Source organism: Cololabis saira, chromosome 16 (genome assembly GCF_033807715.1).
Source record: "Cololabis saira isolate AMF1-May2022 chromosome 16, fColSai1.1, whole genome shotgun sequence".
Taxonomy (NCBI): Eukaryota; Metazoa; Chordata; class Actinopteri; order Beloniformes; family Belonidae; genus Cololabis; species Cololabis saira.
The window spans coordinates 32,832,423-32,856,324 of record NC_084602.1 but is presented as its reverse complement, the minus strand read 5'-3'; the positions used below and the strand labels follow the sequence as shown (position 1 = coordinate 32,856,324).

At 38.3% G+C, this 23,902-nt stretch overlaps 1 protein-coding gene across 8 annotated transcripts in view; it reads left to right on the top strand.

The window, feature by feature from the left end:
* LOC133461870 (zinc finger MYM-type protein 4-like) overlaps positions 1-19,911 on the top strand; it is a 37,343-nt gene extending 17,432 nt beyond the window's left edge. For 5 of the 8 annotated variants that reach the window (XM_061742847.1, XM_061742845.1, XM_061742843.1 and 2 more), the window contains 16 exons: positions 514-689; positions 778-955; positions 1,633-1,746; positions 4,076-4,119; positions 5,522-5,660; positions 9,738-9,859; positions 9,958-10,075; positions 10,935-11,183; positions 11,982-12,058; positions 13,231-13,360; positions 13,453-13,604; positions 13,681-13,795; positions 14,752-15,009; positions 16,428-16,539; positions 16,644-16,712; positions 18,304-19,911. In XM_061742847.1, coding sequence (XP_061598831.1) covers positions 514-689; positions 778-955; positions 1,633-1,746; positions 4,076-4,119; positions 5,522-5,660; positions 9,738-9,859; positions 9,958-10,075; positions 10,935-11,183; positions 11,982-12,058; positions 13,231-13,360; positions 13,453-13,604; positions 13,681-13,795; positions 14,752-15,009; positions 16,428-16,539; positions 16,644-16,712; positions 18,304-18,448 — 2,198 coding nt within the window. In that variant the 3' untranslated portion in view covers positions 18,449-19,911. The remainder of the gene's footprint in view (positions 1-513; positions 690-777; positions 956-1,632; positions 1,747-4,075; positions 4,120-5,521; positions 5,661-9,737; positions 9,860-9,957; positions 10,076-10,934; positions 11,184-11,981; positions 12,059-13,230; positions 13,361-13,452; positions 13,605-13,680; positions 13,796-14,751; positions 15,010-16,427; positions 16,540-16,643; positions 16,713-18,303) is intronic. The other 3 variants (XM_061742842.1, XM_061742840.1, XM_061742846.1) reach the window with 3 other exon arrangements.
* The last annotated feature ends 3,991 nt before the right edge of the window (positions 19,912-23,902 follow it).

Below are 23,902 nucleotides of genomic sequence, written 5' to 3'. Positions count from 1 at the left end.
TTATATATAGTATAGTAGTATAAGTATATTATAAATTATAAAGTCGTTGCAAACTATTTTGTTCAAAAGTGGATACAGATCTGGTGATAGTAGCAAATATTGTTACCTAAGATGTGGATGGTTTTGGTTGTTTACTTAATCTTTTATTTTTGTTTCAATTTATTATTTTAGGAATTCTGGTGAATGTTTTTCACCCTTTTCGAGTTGTGATTATTGTAATTTTTTTGTATGTCTATGTGTGGACCCCAGGAAGAATAGTCTTCCCATGGTGAGGACTAATGGGGATCCTTATTAAATAAACATCAGTGAAGAAGCCGTTTGTTTTTTAGATGCAAAGACACTCCCATTCTGGGATGTGATCTTTGTGAGAGATATGTCAGGTTGACAGGTATGATCAGGTTTAAATGAACCCGATAACAAGTCATCTAGTCCAGAGTAAATGTATTAATATTGACTGGTGTGTATTTGTTCTATTACTGACAAATGTAAAACCTCCTCCTTCCTCTGCTTCAGACTGCAGGCTGCTTTTCAAACATAATGTGACTTCACGAAACAAGGACCACAGCTGGAATCCCTGCACCTACTGCTCTGGCATCACCCAGAAGATGTTGCACAGCCACTATGGAGGGAAGCTGGAGGAGTTCTGCAGACCCCACTGCATGTCCCAGTACACGGTGCTCTATTACGGGGTAAGAACGTGGCGGTCCTACAAATCTCTGAATCTTCGCCTGCACTCTGAACCCTCACGTCCTTCCATCCTCCTCCTGTCCTCTGCAGATGGGCCGATGCGATAGCTGCAGGAATCAGGGCTACATGACGGAGAAGCTGCAGTGTTTAGGTTCAGTCCGTAACTTCTGCAACAAGTCCTGCCTGCTGCTGTACTGCTACGTTCATTTTGAGACAAGCCAGCACATGAGCAGCAACGGCACTGGAGCTGCTCCACAAACACCATGCGGTAAATTCTGGTTTATATATCAATAAGCTGATTTATCTAGCACAGGGGTCGGCAACCCACGGCTCTAGAGCCGCATGCGGCTCTTTAGCGCCGCCGTAGTGGCTCCTGGAGCTTTTTCAAAAATGTTTGACCTTTTTTCCTTTTTTTTTCTCTTTTTTTTCTCCTTTTTTTTCTTTTTTCTTCTTTTGTCTCTTTTTTCTTCCTTTTTCCTTTTTTAATCTTGACATTTCGACTTTTTTCTCGAAATTTTGACTTTTTCCTCGACATTTTGACTTTGTTCTCGACATTTCGACTTTTTTCTCAAGATTGTACTTCAACATTAATCTCGACATTTCGACTTTTCTCTCGAAATTTCAACTTTTTTCTCAACATTTTGACTTTTTTCTCAACATTTCGACTTTTTTCGCCTTTTTTCTTGACATTTCGCCATTTGCCTTCATTCTAAGACTGATACAAGACTTTTCATTTTTTGCAGCTCCAGACATATTTGTTTTTTGTGTTTTTGGTCAAATTTGGCTCTTTCAACATTTTGGGTTGCCAACCCCTGATCTAGCATATCTAGAATGAATGTCATTAAAGCCCATAGAAAAGTAGAACCTACTTTATTTCTAAGTAGTATCACATGGTAGAAAGGATTCTTTCCATGGTGGATATTCCTCATTTCCCTCCTCCTGCAGCCCCAGCACAGCCCCACCACTCCTCAAAGATGAATCCTGTCATAGCTGACGTCGTCTCATTGGCCAACGGTTCAGCCGCTCAGCCCAGTGTCTCAGGGGATACGACTCTGACCGGTTAGTTCACACACAACCGGCAGCCGTTATTTTCAATGAAGATGTTTCATGGTGCTGGTCAGGCAGTGGGTTCAGAGTAGTCTAGTGCTGTTTTAGATGTTTGGATGTGAGACCAACTGAAGCAGTGTATTGGCAGATATCGGACCAACTGAAAGGAACTGCAACAATTGGGTAGATTTGCATTTGTTTTATCAGAACTAAATGTTTAGATGTGAATTGCACCTGGCAAATATTTAAGCTGCAGATGAAGTGAACTGTGTCGCTTTCATTCACATAACCGGCATGTCCTGCAGACGTAAGTCGTTGGTTCATTGAGGAGTGAGTTAGGCCCAATCCCAATACACATCCTACTTTCTTTCACTAGCCCTACTTTCAATCACTACCCCTAAAAAAGAAGGGACAGATTTTAGGGCACTTGAAATCTTCCCAGGTCTGTCCCAATACTCCCCCTACCCCTACTTTCAGCACCACCCCTAAAATCAGGAAGCTGAGAACCAAAAGCTGTTTTAATTTCAGCTGTAGCGCTGTTAATATGCCACTTAAGTTTTAATATTTTTTCAGGCGTAAAAGTAACCGTTAAGATCCCCAACCTGGGCTCAGTTTATCCAAATAACGCCTGTTAAGAAATTTGACCAGATGTTTTCAGAGATAAGAGCCGCCGGCTCGGAGCAGCAGCAGCCGGAGTACAGACGTGATCGCCATGCGCCTTCGTCCCGGGAGAGAAACCTGCAGCTCTGTTGAGAATTACCGCTGGCTGAAATAAATCATTTAGGAAGATAAATGTTGGTTTAATAGATGAAATCTAACAGTTTTAGCCTGAGAAAGAAATTCGCTCCGAAAATTTCGAGATTTCTGCCTGCCGGCTCCGGAGCTGATTTATGGGTCCGCGTTAAAATCGACGCAGAGCCTACGGCATAGGGTACGTAGCCTACGGCGTAGGCTCTGCGTTGGTGTAACGCGGAACCATAAATCAGCCTTTATTCTGGCGTGATCTTCGCAACAACGGGCAAACGAGTGATTATGTACATTCACTGAGTGAATATTATGAAAATAAAATATATATTTCTCGCTAGAAATGTAATCAAAACGCATTTTTATGCAGAAACTAACTCAAAATATTCATTTTATTCACTAAAAAATAAGAAATGTCCGCCATGTTGTTTTTTTTCTCGATTCAGTCCACAAATGACGACGAAAAGCATTCTGGGAAATTTTTCTGGCCCTAGATCAACTAGTGTGCATCGGAAATCCCTCGATTCGTAGGGACAAACTCAGCCACTACACTAGTTTTCTTCACTACCCCTAGGTGAAAAGAGGAATTGGGACACCACTACCCTCACGGGAACGCGCAAAATGTAGGGGTAGGGATGAAAACTAGAGGTAGGGAGAGTATTGGGACAGGGCCTTAGTATGTTTCTGAAGAACTGTTAAAACCGTGTACATATTAATTACAGCCATATTAAAGAAACGCAAGTAAAAAATGAGGTGGGGCTGGTGGTAATCCCTGACTCCGTCCCTGCGGCTCCACATGAAAATCAGTCCCACCCAGCGATGACTCACTCCTGCCCTCTAACCTCGCTCTCAACAGCAACATTTTTCATCATCTCAGTGTTTCTCTGTGGTTTTATTTTTTTTTTTTAAGGTTTTAAACGGCTGGAGGTTTGCTTGTTTTGGCATCCAGAGAAGATGAAAGCTGAGTAGTTGTGCAAGCTGCTTGTCAGATACTCTGATAGATGGCAGTTTGGTTTGTCTCGGGTTAAATATGTTGTTGAAAACCTGTTCGTATCATTACTGTGTTCGGCTCAGGGTCGGCTTTTGGTTGTGTTAGACATGCACTTGTTTTAAATATAGCCAGTATCGGGGCCCCAGATAGCTTGTTTGGTTGAGCGTCCACATCGTTAAATATGGCCAGTATCGGGGCCCCAGATAGCTTGGATGGTTGAGCGGGCACATCGTACACGGAGGCTATCGCCCTCGTGCAGGCGGCCAGGTCGAATCCCGGCCTGTGGCTCTACAACGTGTCTTCCCCCCTCTCTCTACCCACGTTTCCTGTTTTTCCACTTTCAAAATAAAGGCTGCTTGCGTCACAAAAAAGCTAAACATGGCCAGTTTCTGTTAGAGGTCCCGCGGTCGAGGAGCAAACACTGGGGTGATCGATCCTTTACATGCAGGTCCCAAACCGCTTACAACTTAGCTTGTTGAATTGTGCTGTATAAATAAAGATTGATTGATAAATAAGTTGCTGCACCATTCATCTCCATAGTTCATCAGTTGTTTGTGATCTGTTTTCTTACGACAGTGTTGTTTCTTTGCTTTTCTTTTTTGTCAGGAGCTCTTCCCACCTCCAACGTAGACGGCAAGAACCTTGATCATGTAGGTACTGCATGTATATCGTTGTCTGAGGTTACAGCTCTCAAAGGGAAACATCATGTTTTTATCTTTGTCTGTATTTTAATTTCTCTGAACCATTTATTTGTGTGTGTTGCATATTTACCATTTTGACTGTTAAACTATTATATTTTTCCTTTTTCATTCCTATAAATTGGCTGCCAGTACAAAGCAATATTATCCAGCTGACTTGGCATGTATGATATCAACCTGAAATCTCTTTTTTTTTTCTTTGCAAAGGCCATTATACAAAATTTAATGTACCAGTAATTCATTAACAGCTTTTAGCTTTTCAAATATAATTTGGCACATTTTTATGGCTTATGAATCTCGTCAAACTTTGGACTGAAATTGCACCCGTTTTGTAGAATGACCCATCTGTACATGCACACTGAAATGAACAAGCATGCACATACCCAACTTGAAGAGAAGGAGCAACTGCATTTTGGATGACCACAGATTAGTGCAGCTTCACGTGTGGGTGGGTGTATGGTTGTTTTCAGTAGCGGGGACTCTGCTGTCACACTTACCTTGCCTCATCTGCCTGGGTCTTTTTAAAAGTTGATACCTTTTGTTGGTCTAGTTCAGGGGTTGGCAACCCGCGGCTCTAGAGCCGCATGCCCTAGTGGCTCCCTGGAGCTCTTTAAAAAATGTTTGACCTTTTTAAAAAAAAATGTTCTTTTTCTTTTTTTTTTCTTTTTTTTTCTTCTTTTTTCATTTTTCCTATTTTTTTTTACTTTTTCCTTTTTGATCTCGATATTCCGATTTCTTTTTCTCAAAATTTCGACTTTTTTCTCAACATTTCGACTTTTTTCTCGAAGTGCATAATGAAAAAAAAAAAAATCTTCCCCCAGTTATAACTAATATAGAAACATGCAGCATGTGTTGCCTTCATTCTAAGGCTTATACAAGACTTTTCAATTTTTTGCGGCTCCAGACATATTTGTTTTTAGTGTTTTTGGTCCAATATGGCTCTTTCAACATTTTGGGTTGCCGACCCCTGGTCTAGTTAATGTATTGCTGTTACTCATGAGTCAATTGTAATGATGATTTGTCAAACTCTTCATAGGTTTTTTTTTAAGGAAGGGGAAACTTCACAGGAAACCTTCAAGATGGATTTGGTCTTTCTTGAATAAAGTCAGGCCTTGTAGCTTTTTGTAGCATGGAAAGAGCTGCTTAGAAGAAAAGAAAACCTGCTCGATTAGATTTTTATTCATACAGACGTGTTTGTTATTTAAATCTCCTTCTCAAGACCCATTCCTTTTTAACTGCAATGCTCCATGAGTAAAATTATTTTTTTTCTTTTCTATCTAATTTGATTGGAGTGACTTTAACCTGCACCACACAAATAATCAAAAAAAAATTTCATTGTTTTGTGTCTACCCAGGCCAGTACCCAGACCGATGCCATGCGTGTGCCTGCGTCCCGTCGCCGCCAGATGAAGAACAAGTCGGTTCTTTGCCGGCCCTTCACAGTGGACCAAGAAAGCATGTGTGAGCTGCCCGGACCCTCCACTGAGTCAGAAGGTAACTACAAGGCTGACCAGTTAAATGCTACTGCAGTGCAGAAAGTAGTTTTAGCTGAACTACACTTCCCAGCTCTGAAATTCAAGACAAAGGTTGTGCAGAAACCAGGGGTCAGATGCATAAATGATGTGTAGACAGAAATGCCAGGTGTGCATGTTTTCCTTGCATTTAACTAGTGTTTTTGAAGTACAAACTTAAAAGTGTGTGGAAGTTGCAATTTATTTTATTATATTTGAGCTTGATATCGTGAAATTAAAAAAACATTACTAGGAAACGTCATCAAAATTGTTTAAAAAAAAAGTTTTTTACTGGAAATGTACAATAGTGGTCTTTGTTGCATTTGGTTTTTTTTATATTTTAGTTCAATTGTGTGTGTGAGTGTTCTCAACCCTTCTACTGTTCAAAATCAAATTTTTATTTTATTTATATGATTTTATTAGTGGTTTTTAAATTGGCCCTATGTGTGATTGGAAGTTAGTGTTTGGATGTCTCTCTGTTCTCCCAAGCTCAAATGTATCTCACCAATATGATTTCAAGAAAATGAAAATGTTTCTGATAATCCTCCTTATTTTTTTATTTTTTTTGCCAGATGATAGTTGATTCATGCACAACTTTAGACTTCCAGGGTTGGGAGAATATGCCCAATTTTCACATCTGTCTATCTCCTCATTAAGTTCAGAGTTTTATGCATCTTGCCCCTGGTTACAGAAGCACTTTTAAAGAAGTTAAAAATGTCTTGTTCTGAAATATATTTCCTGCTGTTATATTAATTTTCTGTACTTTAATCAAACCAAACAGTTCTTGGTCATGCTACTTAAAGGTTGTTTTTATACAAACATACGTTTCCAAGACACAAACCTGAACAGATGAGAAAGAATCATAAAGTGGTCTCTCTCTCTCTCTCTCACACACACACACACACACACACTCACACTCATACACGTTTCTTACTGTTCACATTAACGATATAAGGAGCTAAATGTGAAATAAGTGTCATTTTCTGCCAGTATGTCACTGAAATTATGCAGGAAAAGTTCTCATCATGACATATTGGAGCTTTTATTCTGAAAGCCATAACTGATGTTGTCCTTTTAAGAGTTGGCCAAAGCACACGTTTTTAAAATGATTTTATTCTTCTGGGGGAAGTATTGAAATAATGGCTTACGATTAGTTGTTTCAACAATTGCACCAGCTCTGCCGGAGAGCTCCTCGCAGCCCGACCAACCATCCACGTCGCCGGCGCAGTCGACAAATCCTCAGGAGGAAATTCAGCCATGCGTGGGCGTCCCAGCCCGCCTGACCGGACGCCATTTCCTGGCCAAGAAGGACACCGAGTCGGACTGCAAGGTCTGCTCACAACGCAAGAGGAAGGGGGCTGAGGAAGAGGAGGCAGAGGGTAAAAAGCGGAAGATGGAAGAGAATGATGATCCAGAGAGGAAGGAGGGAGGAGAGGAGGCGGAGGAGAAAGGAACAGCTCTCAGCGAGGAGACGAAAGAAGAGGAGCAGCCTGAAATGAAGGATTGTGGTACAACAAAAAGGCAGACGCCCTATTACTGTAAGACATGTTCAGGAGAGCCCCACCTCTGCCCCGTGCCATGTTTTGAACTCTACCACACTCGACTGATCTACAAGACGGTTCCAGAGCTGGAAATGCAAGGTGAGTGTCCAGAAAAATCAAAAAGATTACACATATGACTCTTTAAACTTGTAGCAAATAAAGTTTGTCAGTTTCCAATCTTTGGAAGTTTGTGCATATTGTGTCAATAAGTCAATTTTAATGGTGTTTTAGTCAAAATAAAAACAATGTGTTGACATGAGTTGTTGAAATGTGTGCCAACTTCTGAAGCGGGTTGAGTGTGTCACCCGGTTTTTCTCTCCACAGCCTCCTGATCTGCTGCTACGAGACGTCGTCCTCTGACTGCCCAACGACGCAATTTAAAAACCACGGGGGTTAAATGTTTGTGTTCACACCTACACTACTCGGTCTGCTTTTTGCATCCTAGTACGAATGGGGACGCTACATTTTAGTAGTTTCACGTATTTGTATCTGCCAACAGGTTCTGCCGAGCAAGTGTGTGTGTATAAGATATTTCTGTATTTTTATAATTACGTAGAGATTCCAGTATTTAAAATCCACTCTGCAGGAACAGATTTGCATGGTTTTTATCTATTTTTCTTGGAGAGTATTTTGTTTTCGACAACAGACAAAGTTTAAATACTTCAGGTGCTTCATTATCCTACAGATGGTACTGTAACACGATAGCAAAAATACTAAATCAGGAATAAACATGTCAGAATGCACAACTGTGTTGTTACAACTGATTCCATTCAATGTGTCAAGTGTCTTAAACATCACCATCTCATGTTTGCTCCATTGAAATGTGTAAATGGATCGTGCAACTGTTAATTCTGGTGGAGAAATGTGTCATGACTGTCAAAATGTCGTATGTGATCACATTACAGGTAGAATTGTTCTAAATGTGCTCTAAAAAAGGTTTCTGGTTATTGAATTTGACTGAACTTGTCTCAAATAACTGGGCAAACTGGATCCTGCTGAAGCCAAACTGCAAATGTTTTCAACTGTTTCTCTTTTGTTTCCCTTTTTTATGAACTATCAAAATCCAGCTAGTTGTGCTAATAAATACTTCTGTGTAATATTAAATTACTATTGTCTCCTGGGACTAATTCACTAAACACTAATTTAGGTAGGATCAGAACTACAATGTTGTTGGGGCACCACAGCAGACCTCCAACATTTTATTTCTTTTAAGATTCATCATAATCCAACATGAGTTGATGTTCAACAACACTGTGATTGATTGATTGATTGATTGATTGATTGATTGATTGATTGCAGACCTTGGTCTGTGCATGACATGATGCAGAGCTGAGTATTCTGTAGACATCTTGAGTAGAGTTTACTGAAAGGAAAAGTGTTCCCTGAGAAGGGAGTTGTTTTCAGGTGGAGATTGTAAAATGACAAGGACAAAGAGGTATAAGTGTTGTATGAAGACGTTTGCTCTCACCTTGGTGACCTTTTGAGATTGAACTGAAACCTGCAGTCACTTGAATTTCTGATCTACCTTAAACATGTAGATATTAAGCTAACTCGTTTTATTGTTAAACTGTTTCACTGTCACATATGAATGTGTGATTATTGTTATTTTTATATATATATATACTGGAGTTCTTGCTGGACGTCATCACTGACCCGTTTATGTGGACCACACTTGTCTTCGGTTCATCCGTCTCTGGCCAAAGCAAGTCAGCGAACCTTGCCCCAAATTTAAAGATAAATATGAGTAGATTCCAACTTTGTATTAGATCTTTTAAATTGACTTATTTTACAACTTTGTGTATGTTCTCTTCCCTCATGTTTGCTGTATCTGCATGTTTTATTTTTCCATGGTTTTTCTGTTTTATTAAAATAAACTGAAAAAGATTTTGGTACAAGTAATGTCAATAAATGGCATTTGAGGAATAAATGTCTGTGTCGTGCAGTTTGAGTTATTTCACATTAAAAACATTGTGTCTGATGAATGTAGAGCTATGAGCATCAAAAAACTAAAGTTTTTTGGAAACCAGCTTAATCGAATTTCATTTCAAGACATGAAATGCTGTAATTAAAATGAATATAAACAAATTCTGCATCTCTAAAATCCTAATCTTTTAGTTTCTTATTTAGCAGCTAATATGGTACAATAGTGACATCTAGTGGCCACATCAATCAGCTGCATCAGTGAAGTTGAGGCTGCACGGACATAATGTTCAACACTACAGTTTTTTTTTGTTGCACATTTCATTACATGAATTTCCAAAAACTATTAAAAACTGAAAGCCACAGCTGACGTGTTCAATGCTTTCCAAAGAGAAGTTTTAAGGTTCTGTTATGAAAACATTTTTTTCAAATTAAAATTGTATTTGGTGGGGGGAAAGATATTCTCCAAGACGTCGACGAAGATTAATGTTTTTTCTATAATTTTCCTTCTAAATTTATTGGATGAGAAGGGGATAGTTCTTGTTTTTTTTTTTTTTTCTTTATTCAGCCCTATTGTGACCTTCCTTTTTCATCCACAGCCAAGGGGGAAAAGGTGAAAATGTTAATGGTTCCAGTCCCAGTCCCAGTACCGGTCTTCATTCCAGTGCCTATGAATATGTACTCCCAGCACACACCGGTTCCCATGGTGATGACCATGCCTGTACGTCCCGTCACGTTGCATATACTCACAATGACATTGGATGGATTGTCTGGTGTCTTTGCAGTAGAGCATCAAACTTGCTTGCGTTTTGTTTCCAGCTTCCAGTCCCTCTTGTGGTTCCACCGCAGACCAAGGACATGAAAGATGCAGCTGTCCAGGCAGAGATGTTTGTCGCAGATAAAGAAACGCAGGAAAATCAATCAGTTTCTAGTACAGGTGAGGGACAGAGTGGGGATGCTATATTTTCAGAGGTGTCAAAAGTATTCACATTCATTACTCAGGTAGAAGTATAGATACTAGAGTTTAAAAATACTCCTGTAGAAGTTGAAGTATCAACTCAAGTTTTTTAATCAAGTAAAAGTATAAAAGTACTGGTTTCAAAACTACTTAAAGTATAAAAGTAAAAGTAATGTAAGGGGGAAAAAGGCCATTAAGGACAAAAGCCATTGAAAATGAATGCATCTTAGTATAATGCAAATATATTAAAGAACCATATATGTGTACTATTGAGCATTAACATGTGTTTCAGAGAGCAGAAGATATGATGACTTGTTGCCTATAAGTATTGTAATGGTGCAAAAAGTCAAACTTCAGAGGCATGTTATCATTTATCCTAACCTTTATTGGAATGTACATCCAAGTTTAGTTGCAGGAATCTGAGGGAACGGATGTAAGAACAAAACTGGACAAGAATATCTGAAACAACCACAACCAAATTCACTCTATCCGGATGGAGCAATTTAACTGGATAGTTTTTTTTTAAAGGCCAAAATGAAATAGAGTAACGAGGCTGTTTTTAAAATGTAAGGAGTAAAAAGTACAGATAATTGCGTGAAAATGTAAGGAGTAAAAGTAAAAAGTCGTCTGAAAAATAATTACTCCAGTGAAGTATAGATAACCAAAATTTCTACTTAAGTAAGGTAACATAGTATTTGTACTTTGTTACTTGACACCTCTGTATATTTTCAAGTCATAAAAAGACAAAGTCCCTGTGTACATGTGTTTATGATTGTTTAAATGCAATACAAGTGCTTCTTAATGATTTTGTATGAATGTGCACGTGTGTGTGCTGCAGAGCAGAGCAGTTCTTCATTTAACAAAGGCATGAAGTCTGATGAGGTCCCACCCACAACCCATGAAGAAGAGAAGACCCCCAGTCCAGCACAAGATGACCTGCTCTTTGATAAATGTTCAGTTAAGAGCAAAGAGCCAGACGACACTGAGCTCGGCAACAAGCCAGAGATGAGCGATTCTGCTGCCACCAGTGCCAAAGACCAGCCTCCCTCCTCACCTCTGATGGACTTGGAAACTGACTTCCCCCCAGGTGAGGAATGACATTCACACGTTTTCCAGTTATCAATACTTTTGTTTGTTAATTTAATTGTTTAATTGTCAGTTTTTTAAGTATTTACACTGTCTAAATACTGTATAGAACAGGGGTCGGCAACCCAAAATGTTGAAAGAGCCATATTGGACCAAAAACACAAAAAGCAAATATGTCTGGAGCCGCAAAAAATGAAAAGTCTTGTATCAGCCTTAGAATGAAGACAACACATGCTGCATGTTTCTATATTAGTTATAACTGGGGGAAGATTTTTTGTTCATTATGCACTTCGAGAAAAAATCAAAAGTCAATATCGAAAAAAGTAGCAATGTCGAGATTAATGTTGAAGTACAATCTCGAGAAAAAAGTCGAAATGTTGAGAATAAAAAGGAAAGGAAGAAAAAGAGAAAAAAGAAAAAAAACAAGAAAAAAATCGAAAAATAAATAAAAAAGAAGAAAAAAAAGAGGGAAAAAAAGAAGAAAAAATAAAAAAAGAAGGGAAAAAAAAGGTCAATCATTTTTGAAAAAGCTCCAGGGAGTCACTACGGCGGCACTAAAGAGCCGCATGCGGCTCTAGAGCCGCGGGTTGCCGACCCCGGTATAGAAGATCAAAGACAGTCAACGGTACGTACAAATGCTCACAGGGTTCGTGTGTGTGTGTGCGTGTGTGTGTGTGTGTGTGTGTGTGTGTGTGTGTGTGTGTGTGTGTGTGTGTGTGTGTGTGTGTGTGTGTGTGTGTGTGTGTGTGTGTGTGTGTGTGCGTGTGTGTGTGTGTGTGTGTGTGCGTGTGTTTTGCAGAATCACTGGATCAGAAGTCAGTTGTTCCAAAGCGAGGAGTGAAGAGAACCAGAGAAGGTTCTTCTGGCCGTAAACGGGTACGACTTGATGGACGAATTATATCTTCACCCTCATTTAAAATGTTTACATTTTTCACTTATCCTGCTTTATTTTTTAACTAAACTCATGCCAAGACCACAGATCCAGTTCACTTAGTAAAAATCTTAAATTTCAAAACTTAAAATGCTCAAAATGTTGAATGTCTTCAGCGATAAATCTAAATAAACCAATCTGTAATCAGAATATTTGAAATTGTTCAAAAGTACTTGTCTATGAAAACTCATTGATGAATCAAGGGTTTCAAATATTAATAATTAATGAAAACTGAAGATATTCAGCTTATACTGAACTCAATTATTGGCATTATAGAATAGAATAGAATACAATAGAATAGAATAGAATAGAAGTTTTATTCGTCATTATGTATCAACACAACACAACAAAATTTAAGGGGCTACTCCGATCAGTGCTTTAAAATAAAATGAATAAAACTAAAATAAGATGAATAAAACTACTATTATTTTTGTGGATTTAAATGAATTCCTCAAAGATCGATAGATCAAGTAAATATTGATACTGATATTCCCTGTTGACAGGCTGTAACTAACAAGTAAATGATCTTTCTTCTGTATCAAAAGGCACTGGTTGTCTCCAGTTTGTTCTCTTAAAGATGAGAGATATCTAAAACAATAAAAAATATGATTCTTAACAAATATAACACTTCCAAAAGGCACAAGACCACATATCCTGTTTCATCAGGACACTTTGGACCAAGGCATCGCTTTTCAGTGATGCAGAAAAATGACATGAAGACCAAAAGGGATGAGAAGGTTTACCTACAGCAGAATGTGGTGGCGGCTTGTTCGCATCCCCTGGTTTGGATGCCGGTGTTCAGTCAATCAGAGGAATGATGAAATCAAATTCTTAGCAAAGGATTTCAGAGGAAGATGTCACTCATTTTAAGAAAACTAGTTTTCATGTGAACATAACATGAAGCACAGTCCCACCAGCACAAATCAATGGTTAAAATGAAGAAAAATGGACTTTGGAATTGTTTAGTTATGAAAAATTGGTAAATAATCATACTTTTGGGAATTTACTCTGAAGAATATCTTTATAAGTCAGGAGAAGCCATTCTGATTGGTACTGAATGTCTAGGCTTTTCAGTCACGTCCGTCTTTTGCTCATTTACACCTTTCTGCTGATGCAGGGCCGCAGGCGAACTGTCTCAATAGAACGGAGATCATTAAAGCCCCCGGTCACCTCTAAACTGAACCATCTGTACGGGGTCAACGCCTGGAAGAGCTGGGTTCAACAGTGCAACAAGCAGCCGCAAGAGTGTAAGCAGTCATGTGACATGATGCTTGTTGAAGTCGCTGTCAGTTAATCAGCCGTCTTCTAAATCTCCTTTTTGAATTCCTTGCATCTCCAGCCAGTGGAATAGACTTGAAAGAAGACATCGTTGAGTGCAACTCTGCTGAGCTGAGCTTTGGCCTGTCTCGCTTCATCAAGGAAGTACGACGGCCAAACGGGGAGAGTTACAGCCCGGACAGCATCTTCTACCTCTGTCTGGGGATACAGCAGGTACACTTATGACTGTGTCACTGGTTTCCCCTCTTTCTCCTGCTGTAGTAACTCAGTGCTGCATCTTCTTGTACAGCATCTGTTTATGCAGGGCCGGATAGAGAACATCTTCACTGATGAGCTGTACTGCCAGTTTGCCGGCGAGATCAGTTGGATGCTTCAGCTCTGGAAACCTAAGCTGCTACAAAGTGGTACCTTCACTGACATCAAGCTTTGATCATTCTTGATGAAATAATGCTTGTCTTTTCTCCTGCAACAGTCATTAAGAGTATTTACTTTGGGTCTTAACTTGTTTACAGTATCCTTGCAGGCTATACTACATCTGCACCGCTACTGGCATAGTCGAATTTAAAAGTTTAATTAATCAGTATGTATAATTTAACAAGGAGTCTGAAGGCTTGATAGATTTTAATAACAGCACCAGACCCACAGATTTACCTTCAACTCTATGGGCTCAAATTAAAGCCATAAATATTTTGTATCTGTAAATAAACTTTGTACTTGTAGAAATATTTTGTGCGCGTGCAAAAATATTTTTACTTGCAAAAAATATTTGTACTTGTAAAAATATTTTGTGCGTGTCCAAAAAATATTTGTACTTGCAAAACATATTTGTACTTGTAGAAATATTTCGTGCGTGCGCAAAAAAGTGTAGCTTTTGTAAAAAAAGTTTGTAGCTTTGTATATCCAATGTTAATTAATAATAATTAATTCCACAGCTACAAATATGTTTTGCACATGCACAAAATATTTCTACAAGTACAAATATTTTTTGCACATGCACAAAATATTTCTACAAGTACCATTTTTTTTTGCACATGCACAAAATATTTCTACAAGTACAAATATTTTTTGCACACACACAAAATATTTCTACAAGTACAAATATTTTTTACAATTACAAATATTTTTTGCACACGCACAAAATATTTCTACAAGTACAAAGTTTATTTACAGATACAAAATATTTATGGCTTTAATTTGAGCCCATACAACTCAGCTTATTTTTCTGCTCTGTACCTGAATGATTTGTGTAAGTTTCACCACACACCTCGGTGTTATTTAGTGGACACCAGGGAGAAAGCGTGGGAGCTTTACGCTGACTACACTGAACAGCAGCAAGACAAACCTCCCCTTCCTCCTCCAGGTTGCATCCTCCCCTCCCGAGTGGAGGAGTCGTACCTGTGGGAGTGTAAACAGCTCGGTGCATACTCGCCTATCGTTCTGCTGAACACGCTGCTTTTCTTCTGTACCAAAAACTTCCACCTAACCACCCTGGCGCACCAGCGACGCTTGTCCTTCTCCAACTTCACCCGCCGCTCCAAACCCTGCAGCAAAACCGGCAAAGTCTTCTACCTCCATTACCAGAGAAGCAGCGCAGCCACGTCTGGCTGGGAACAGACAGGTAATTTCAATCATAACCATTGTCTACACAGAACATTTTTGTCAGGAAAAAACATTTAATGATATTTAAACTATTCTGGGGAAATAATCACCAGACCATGAGCATAAAGTTGATCAGCATCAAGCAGGGAGTCCAAAAAATGTCCACATGTGAATACAGTAATGACAGCCAGCGAATAGGTCTGCTTATTTTTCTTCTGGTTGTCTTGCTCTCCACTCACTCATCAGTAAACATGACCATGCCCAAGTGCACGTTGTAGTACAGGACTCTCTCAGAAAATTAGAATATTGTGATTTTCTGTAATGCAATTACAAAAACAAAAATGTCATACATTCTGGATTCATTACAAATCAACTGACATATTGCAAGCCTTTTATTATTTTAATATTGCTGATCATGGTTTACAGCTTAAGAAAACTCAAATATTCTATCTAAAAAAATTAGAATATTCTGGGAATCTTAATCTTAAACTGTAAGCCATAATCAGCAATATTAAAATAATAAAAGGCTTGCAATATTTCAGTTGATTTGTAATGAATCCAGAATGTATGACATTTTTGTTTTTTTAATTGCATTACAGAAAATAAAGAACTTTATCACAATATTCAAATTTTCTGAGACAGTCCTGTATGTGGTATTGATTCCAGCTCAAATACAGTTAGTACAGTTAGTACCTCCTCTCCCATTGTCGTGGGACCGGGTTTCCCTCAGGGCACTTCTTCATTTCGCCCTCCGTCATCTTTGCTGGACGGTTCTGTTTTCTGGGGTGAGACTTTACCTCCAGGAAGTCTGCAGACAAGGTCCATCTTCTGCAGACGCTCTGATGCTCTGATGATGACTGACTAAAGCCTTTAAGCTAAAATACAGTAAAGAACCAAAAGTTAAGAATTTCTAAAAGAAGAAATGGTTAACCTGTGGGTTTCTGAAATAAGATAAATTATGTTATTTACTTCTAATGTACAACAATAAATATGATTTATGTTTATAAATCACCTTTTTAGAGAAGAGTTAGATAAACAGAAGTCTGTAAAGAACATAACATTTACTGTTAATACACAATTTTGTTTTTTGGTGTCAATGTAAAAAAAATTTTTTTTAATTTCGTGTATATCTAGCACTTTTAAGTTGGAAAAGATATTTTTTAACTGCACTGCAAAAAAAGAAATTAGCCTTTTCTTTCGCCTAACAAAAATGTTCTTGACCGGTTTTCTAAAATCAACAAAACTGTTTAAAATAGTTTTTCCAATTTTCTCGGAGCATGTCCTTTTTTCCTTTCTTAGAAATTCATTTTTGCAGTGTGCAGTGGGATATGGTTGATGTTTTCAGAGTACATTAAAATATGAAATTGCTATAATAAAATATAAATGTGGATTTCGGTGTGATGAAAATAACGGTGGTTTGGTTCCTGTTGTGTGAAGAGCGACGCCGGAAACGGCAGCCGGAGAACGAGGGAGACCTAGAGATGGTTGAAAACCAGACCAACCCCCTGCACTGTCCTGTCCGCCTCTACGAGTTCTACCTCTCGAGATGGTGAGACACACACACACACACACACACACACACACACACACACACCACACACACACACTGCTGCTGTTGAGAGAACTAAACTTTGTCTTCTTGCTCCCCAACAGCCCAGAATCTGTGAAGAATCGTCCAGATGTGTTTTACCTCCAACCTGAAACAGATGTCCACACGCACAGGTCAGCCTCAACTTGTGATTTACAGCAAAACCTCCCACAAATACAAATAGCAGAGTATTTAGTGGCTAAGTTCCGGGTAAACATGGTTAAAGCTTAGGTTTGACAGTCGTCTCGAGATTAAAAGTAAGCCAGCTAGGTGATGAGCTCTATTCATTGTTAACAAAAAGTCTCCCATCGACTCAGAGTGTGGGATTTAAGTTTTTAGTTAAATCTGTGGTTTATGAACGTTAGGAAACAGTTAGAGGACTAATATCCCAATGATGAAACTCACTCCTCACGTTACTCCAACATCAGACAAAGTGAAAGTCATTATATGCTTTAATTTAATTTTATTTCAATTCCTGTGGGTGGCAGAACATTTAAATAAAGGTTTATGTATATATAAACCGTTAATTCTCTATATACAGTTGTGTGGAAAAAGTGTTTGCCCCCTTCCTGATTTCTTATTTTTTTGCATGTTTGTCACACTTAAATGTTTCACATCCTCAAACAAATTTAAATATTAGATAAAGATAACACAAGTAAACACAAAATGCAGTTTTTAAAGGAAGGTTTTTATTATTAAGGGGGGGGGGGTCCAAACCTACATAGCCCTGTGTGAAAAAGTGATTGCCCCCTAAACCTAATAACTGAACCGCTTCTCTGAAGTGGTTTTGTATGTTTTTTTTTCCACTGATGAGCTTTGATGTCTATTTTTCTAGAGAAACCAAGAACAAATGAATGTCTTTTAACCTGAACCTTCCAGGTTTTTGAAAACAGATACCACTTGATGGATGAGGGACAGAGGTGTCAAGTAACGAAGTACAAATACTTTGTTACCTTACTTAAGTAGAAATTTTGGTTATCTATACTTCACTGGAGTAATTATTTTTCAGACGACTTTTTACTTTTACTCCTTACATTTTCCACGTAATTATCTGTACTTTTTACTCCTTACATTTTAAAAACAGCCTCGTTACTCTATTTCATTTCGGCCTTTAAAAACAAAACTATCCAGTTAAATTGCTCCATCCGGATAGAGTGAATTTGGTTGTGGTTGTTTCAGATGTTCTTGTCCAGTTTTGTTCTTACATCCGTTCCCTCAGATTCCTGCAACTAAACTTGGATGTACATTCCAATAAAGGTTAGGATAAATGATAACATGCCTCTGAAGTTTGACTTTTTGCACCATTACAATACTTATAGGCAACTAGTCATCATATCTCCTGCTCTCTGAAACACATGTTAATGCTCAATAGTACACATATATGGTTCTTTAATATATTTGCATTATACTAAGATGCTTCATTTTCAATGGCTTTTGTCCGTAATGGCTTTTTTCCCCCTTACATTACTTTTACTTTTATACTTTAAGTAGTTTTGAAACCAGTACTTTTATACTTTTACTTGAGTAAAAAACTTGAGTTGATACTTCAACTTCTACAGGAGTATTTTTAAACTCAAGTATGTATACTTCTACCTGAGTAATGAATGTGAATACTTTTGACACCTCTGATGAGGGAGAAACTACAGTTCTGCACTGCAAACACATCAACCTGCTCATAACATGAAACTGAATGGAATGACTGTGTCTGCTCTTCTACCGTCTCAGCTCCCACTGGTACACGTCTCAGCCGCTCGCCGCCAGCACCCTGCAGAGCATGCTCACACGTATCCTGGCTGTCCGGGAGGTCCAGCAGGAGCAGGAAGCAGCGCAGCGTCAGGGCTCAGCGACCCCTAAGGCCGAGGGGGAATGATTCTCATCGTATTTCTCTCTGCAACAGAAACGTCACCTAAAGCCTCTTCATGGGGAGACTGACGCAGACAGATGGTTTGTTTGTTTTTTTGTCTTTTTTAATCAGGGTGGAAGAACAAAGACACTGAAAGCGCAGAGCAAAGAACTCGCTTGTGTTTAGTTTCTCCAGTGGTCATGTCCTCATCACAGAAATGCACAATGAGTTTACAAACCCCTGGTATTATAGGGGGGAAGGAGGGAATGTCAGAGTTCGTTACCCCAACTATCATACGCCACCACTCCCTTGTTTTTTTAATTTGACCTGTCAAAGTGTCGTCACCCATCGAACCTTCAGCACCTGGACTGGGGAGCATTGACTCGTGTGAGTTCTGAAAGCTGATGCTGGTATTTGAGGATGGAACCCGCCTGCAGCACATATATTTTATTGTGATTTTTGTTTTGTTTTGTTTTTTAATTTTCTTGTGATTTATAAAATGCTGGTTCAAAAAAAAAAAAAACTTTCTACAAAGGACGGAGATACAACTCAGTGCCTCTCATTGTTAGTTTTATTTGTAAATACTATCATTTATTCTGTTGTTTCCCGGGCAGCATGGAGGTTGTGGTTAGCACTGTCGTCTCTCAGCATGAGGGTTTCTGGTTCCAGTCCCAGCAGGGGTTTCTGTGTGGAGTTTCCATATTCTTCCCCCCATGCGTACGTGATGTGTCCTCCCCCAGTCCAGAAACACGTGCGTCAGGTTAATTCACCTGAAGAGAGCCGGGACAGGCTCCAGCAGAGGCAGAGATGATGGCTGTTGTTCCTTTTTATATTGTTTATCCCGTGTGGCCTTATTTGTTGCAAGAAACGTCTCTTTTGTATTGTACATAATGCTGGGACAAGGGAGCCTAAGGTTCTACGGTTTTATGTATCAGGACATAGAAAAAAAGAATCCTCTGGTCTTTTCCAGGCTGATTGAGCTTGCATAGTTTATGTAAAAACCTAAACCAGATGAAAAGTCAGTGTTTAAAACGATTAGTGCGTCCATGCTGCTTCAATCAGAATGAACATGGTAAGTCGGCCACCTAATCAGATATACTCAGTACTCGAGTTGTAAAAAAAAATCAGGGGGGATGGTGGATTTTATCATATGGGGACAGATAATTTGTGCTGATTAAAAATAATATAATATATTACAAATAATAGCACTGACCAAAACACCAGCAGAAATACTGCAGGAATGACATAGCAGCAGTTAAATGCAGCCTTCTGTAAGCTTTAAATATCCACTGGACTTACATCAAATACATCAAAACACAACAATAAAAAACAGTTTTCTGAACTTATCAATATGACTCTGTCCTTCACAGGATAAGTAAAATGGATCACTGCAAAAACTCAAAATCTTAACAAGAATATTTGTCTTATTTCTAGTTAAAATGTCTCATTTTAGTAAAAAAATCTCATTACACTTAAAACAAGACTCATCACTGGGAAAAAAAACAATTTTCACCTGTTTCAAGTAGATTTTCACTTAAAATAAGCAGAAAAATCTGCTAGTGGAACAAGATTTTTTTGCTTGTAATGAGAAGATAAATCTTGTCCCACTGGCAGATTTTTCTACTTATTTCAAGTGAAAATTTACTTGAAACAGGTAGAAATTGTCAAATAAGTTATTTTTTGTTATTTTTCTGGTGATGACTCTAAATGTTGAAATAGCAGTAAAACCACATTCATTGATGAAATGACATAAGGGATGGAAGGGGGGGATGGCAGTTTTACAGGGGGGATGATTTGGACCGTTTTAATTTCAGGGGGGATGCCATCCCCCCTCAACTCCCCTCAACTCGAGTACTAGATATACTTGATAAATTGATTGTGAGCATCTCTGTAAAAGCAGACGTCGTGGCAGTTTTCTCTGGAGGATCTAGGTGTGAGTTGATGCAGTAATCTTACCCACTGCAGGCACAGAATGGGTTGCATTGCATGGACCCCACTCTTCTTCTGTGTGCAATGCAGTTTGGGAAGTTGGTGTATTTGGGCAGCAAGTCCAAAGGTCAGAGTTCAGACCAAGCTCATGCAAATGAAAGCATCCAAGGAATTGTTATCCAGCCAATTAGAAGTCCTACGCTTTTGCATTCTGTGAACCATACTTCAACAAAACAGACACAAAATGATGTTGTCGTGGAAACGTGGCCTTATCGAAGCAGTTGTGGAACACCAGCTTTGCAGAGAAGATTATAAGGCCATTTCCAGGTAGGCTGGAGAACATTCTTCAGTGACAAAGAAAAACTGATTTGCTTAGTTTTTTTTTTACACAGTGCTACACATTTTGGCTTCTTTTTTGTCAAATAAATAATGAAATAGGTCCAATGTTGTGTTGTTCAACCGAGCTTGTTTTAAGGATCAGACGATTTAAGAAAGACATTGTGAAAGACGTTAGTGTACAACTCCTAAAGACCAAGACCTTTGGTTTTTTTCCCCCTTTTTTGTCTTAATTAAAGGAAAAAGTTTGAAACATATTAAGGAGCATAAGACAAATAAAAATATAAAAGAAAAGAACTTGTACTGAGGTTTCCTGAATAAGAAAAAGTGCTGTATGATTTTTTTGTTTTGTTTTTTTAATGACATTTTTATGGCCCGTACAACATTTGTGGTTATTATTCCTTCTCTCTCATCGTGAGTATAACAGAATACTTCGGGTTGATTTAACATTAGAAAATAAATCTGGGATTCAATTTGCTTGTTTTTTGTTTTGTTCTTTCATATAAGTTAGGGTGGGGCTGCGTTTGTAATGACTGTTATTTGCATCTGTTTTTTTTGTTTAAGTATTCACAGAACTAACGGGGATTCATGAGTATGATCTGACATAACAGTTAAAGTTGGTGGATTTCTTTCTTTTTAAAACCCATATGGACGTTTACCATTAATGCTGACGTATTCAAAATATTACTGGATTTAATTGCTGCTCTCTGAGACTCCCATGTGAGGACTGTATGGCAAAAAAAAATGCCCACAGACAATGTAATGTTTTATTCATGCACACCATGCTGTTGCCATCAAGTATTAAAAGGACAAATCAAATCATTTCTTTGTTAGCAGGCCAAAGGATATGGGAAAAAAAACTGTGGTGGAACGTGAACGTGGTGTTGGGAAACTAAACGCAATTTGTGCAGTTTTAAAACATAAATACAATCCATTAAAAAGTGCAAAAATCATCTTTTTAAGGCTCTTGTCAGATCTTTCTCTGTGTATGATTCTTTGAATTTGCTCACAAACTTCTGTATTTGTGTTTCTGTTTCATGATCGTTTGAGTTTTTAACTAGAACTGTTGATTAAACATGAAGCACCTTCACAGGCATGAACGTCAGCATGAACAGGAACTCCAGCGCGTAAGAGAACATCCACAACGTACAGGAACAACTCACCGGTTTCTGATCTTCATGGGTTGGAACCACATTTTAAAAATTATAGTAGTCAAGCCAGAACTTCAAATAACTTATTTAGTGAACCCAATTCAGAGATTTGTTTTAACCCTATTTACTAAGTGGGGTCTTTGACAGTCATAAGAAAGAAAAAAACAAGCAAGGAAGATGGCAAATATGTACCCATCACGTTTCAGTTATTAGAGCTTTTTTTCCCCCTCATTTGTTTGCTTTACCGGGCCTTTGGGGACCCAGGCTTTCGCTGTTGTGGTTCCTTTTCAAACCAGACGGACCTCTTTTGTTGGAGTCTCCTAAATCACAGCTTAAAACAGTTTTTTTTCTTGGCTTTTGGCACCTTGACCTGCTTTATTTTTGTTCTACTTTATTTTATTGTTTATTATCTGGTGCATAGGTTTTCTTTCAGCATATATCACAAAATAACTACTTCTTCCTTCATGATAAATGGCTGTTAAATGCAATTCCCAACATTGAACTCTTATCTAAATGGGATCATTTTGCGTACGTAAATGAGGGAAGAAGTGGTTCGAGTGCAGTTCTGACCAACAGAAGACCAACAGAGAACGTGAAGTATGTGACGCCGACAAGCCCACAGTGCTGCATTCCTAAAGACGTTTGTAGGAGGAATAACAACTGAAATCCTTAATCGCTCCCAGGATGGTAGGATACCGTCTACCAAAAAGATTTGGTAAAAACTCTTTAATTTATTTGTTTTTACATTTTAAAAATGGATGGATGTTAATTAATTGAATGAACTACGCAAAGAAAAATGATCTAGGTTTAGTCTGTCTGCAAAGAAACAAGTAAAAGTTGATATTATTTATCAGTTAACAGTCAACTGAAAGGGCTGTTCTGCCACTTGAAAAGTAATTATTAATGGGAATAATCTAATCAGTCAGTTTGGCAAACTTCAAAAGCAAACTTACCTGAAATGGCTCAAAGGGCTCAGAAGGACCTCTAACAAACATCAACACTGATTTCAGTGGCCTGCAGGAGCTGCACAGCAGGCTGGAGGTCATGACCTTCAACACAACATCCTGGAAGAAATGGAGCGTCTTCTAAATGTTTTCTGCCTTGCAGAGAGATGCAGGTTGAGAGAAGTGTTTTTTTTCTTTCTCTCTGTTCTTTTTCCCTCTGTGTTTTATTTGAGGACGTCGCCGTGATCACAATCGCTCCAACATTCAGTGGCCGGCCGGCAAACAGCTGCGGCCAGGGAGCGTTGGAGATGACGTCACGTCTACTGCCAGTTTGAGCAGATCCTTGTTTCTATGGAAATGAGATTGGCCAGTGACAGCATAGACATATATGTATATATAGGTATATGTATATACGTCTATGAGTGACAGGACCAAGCAGCATGGCAGGTTAGCAAGATCCGCCCCTATTGGCCCTAACATCCCAGATTATATTGTGTTTGTGTTTTGAGATGTGTTCAGGGCATTATCATTCATCATCAGTTTTACACTACATGAGCATAAATCACTTATCTGCTTTATCAATTCAAAATTAAATTGATTTATTCACACGTTTCTTTATTGCAAAAGAAAACATATTTCAGGAGAGCCTATACTTATAGTATGTGTATATTATATATCTATATCTATATATATCTATATATATATATATATATATATATATATATATATATATATATATATATATATATATATATATATATATATATATATATATATAATTTTGTAATGCTTTGTTTAAGTTTTTAATAGATGCATTGTCGTTTCTTACATACATTTCAGTCGTAAATACGGTCATGTGGACTATGATCGTTTCCTTTCTCTATCTAATAAAGCTAAATAACTCAAAATCTTAACTCAACAATACATAATATTAATAATTTGTCTAAATTGAGCCAGATACCGGCTTGACCTTAAAGTTTTATTAAGTCAAAGCTGTATTGTATTGTGGTCATAGCATAGGCAGAGGAACCAGGGGGACTAAATGTCCCATTTAGTTTTAAAATGGGCCACCTTTATGCTCAGGAGCTGAACCTCTGAAGCCCTTATATATGTTTAGGAGC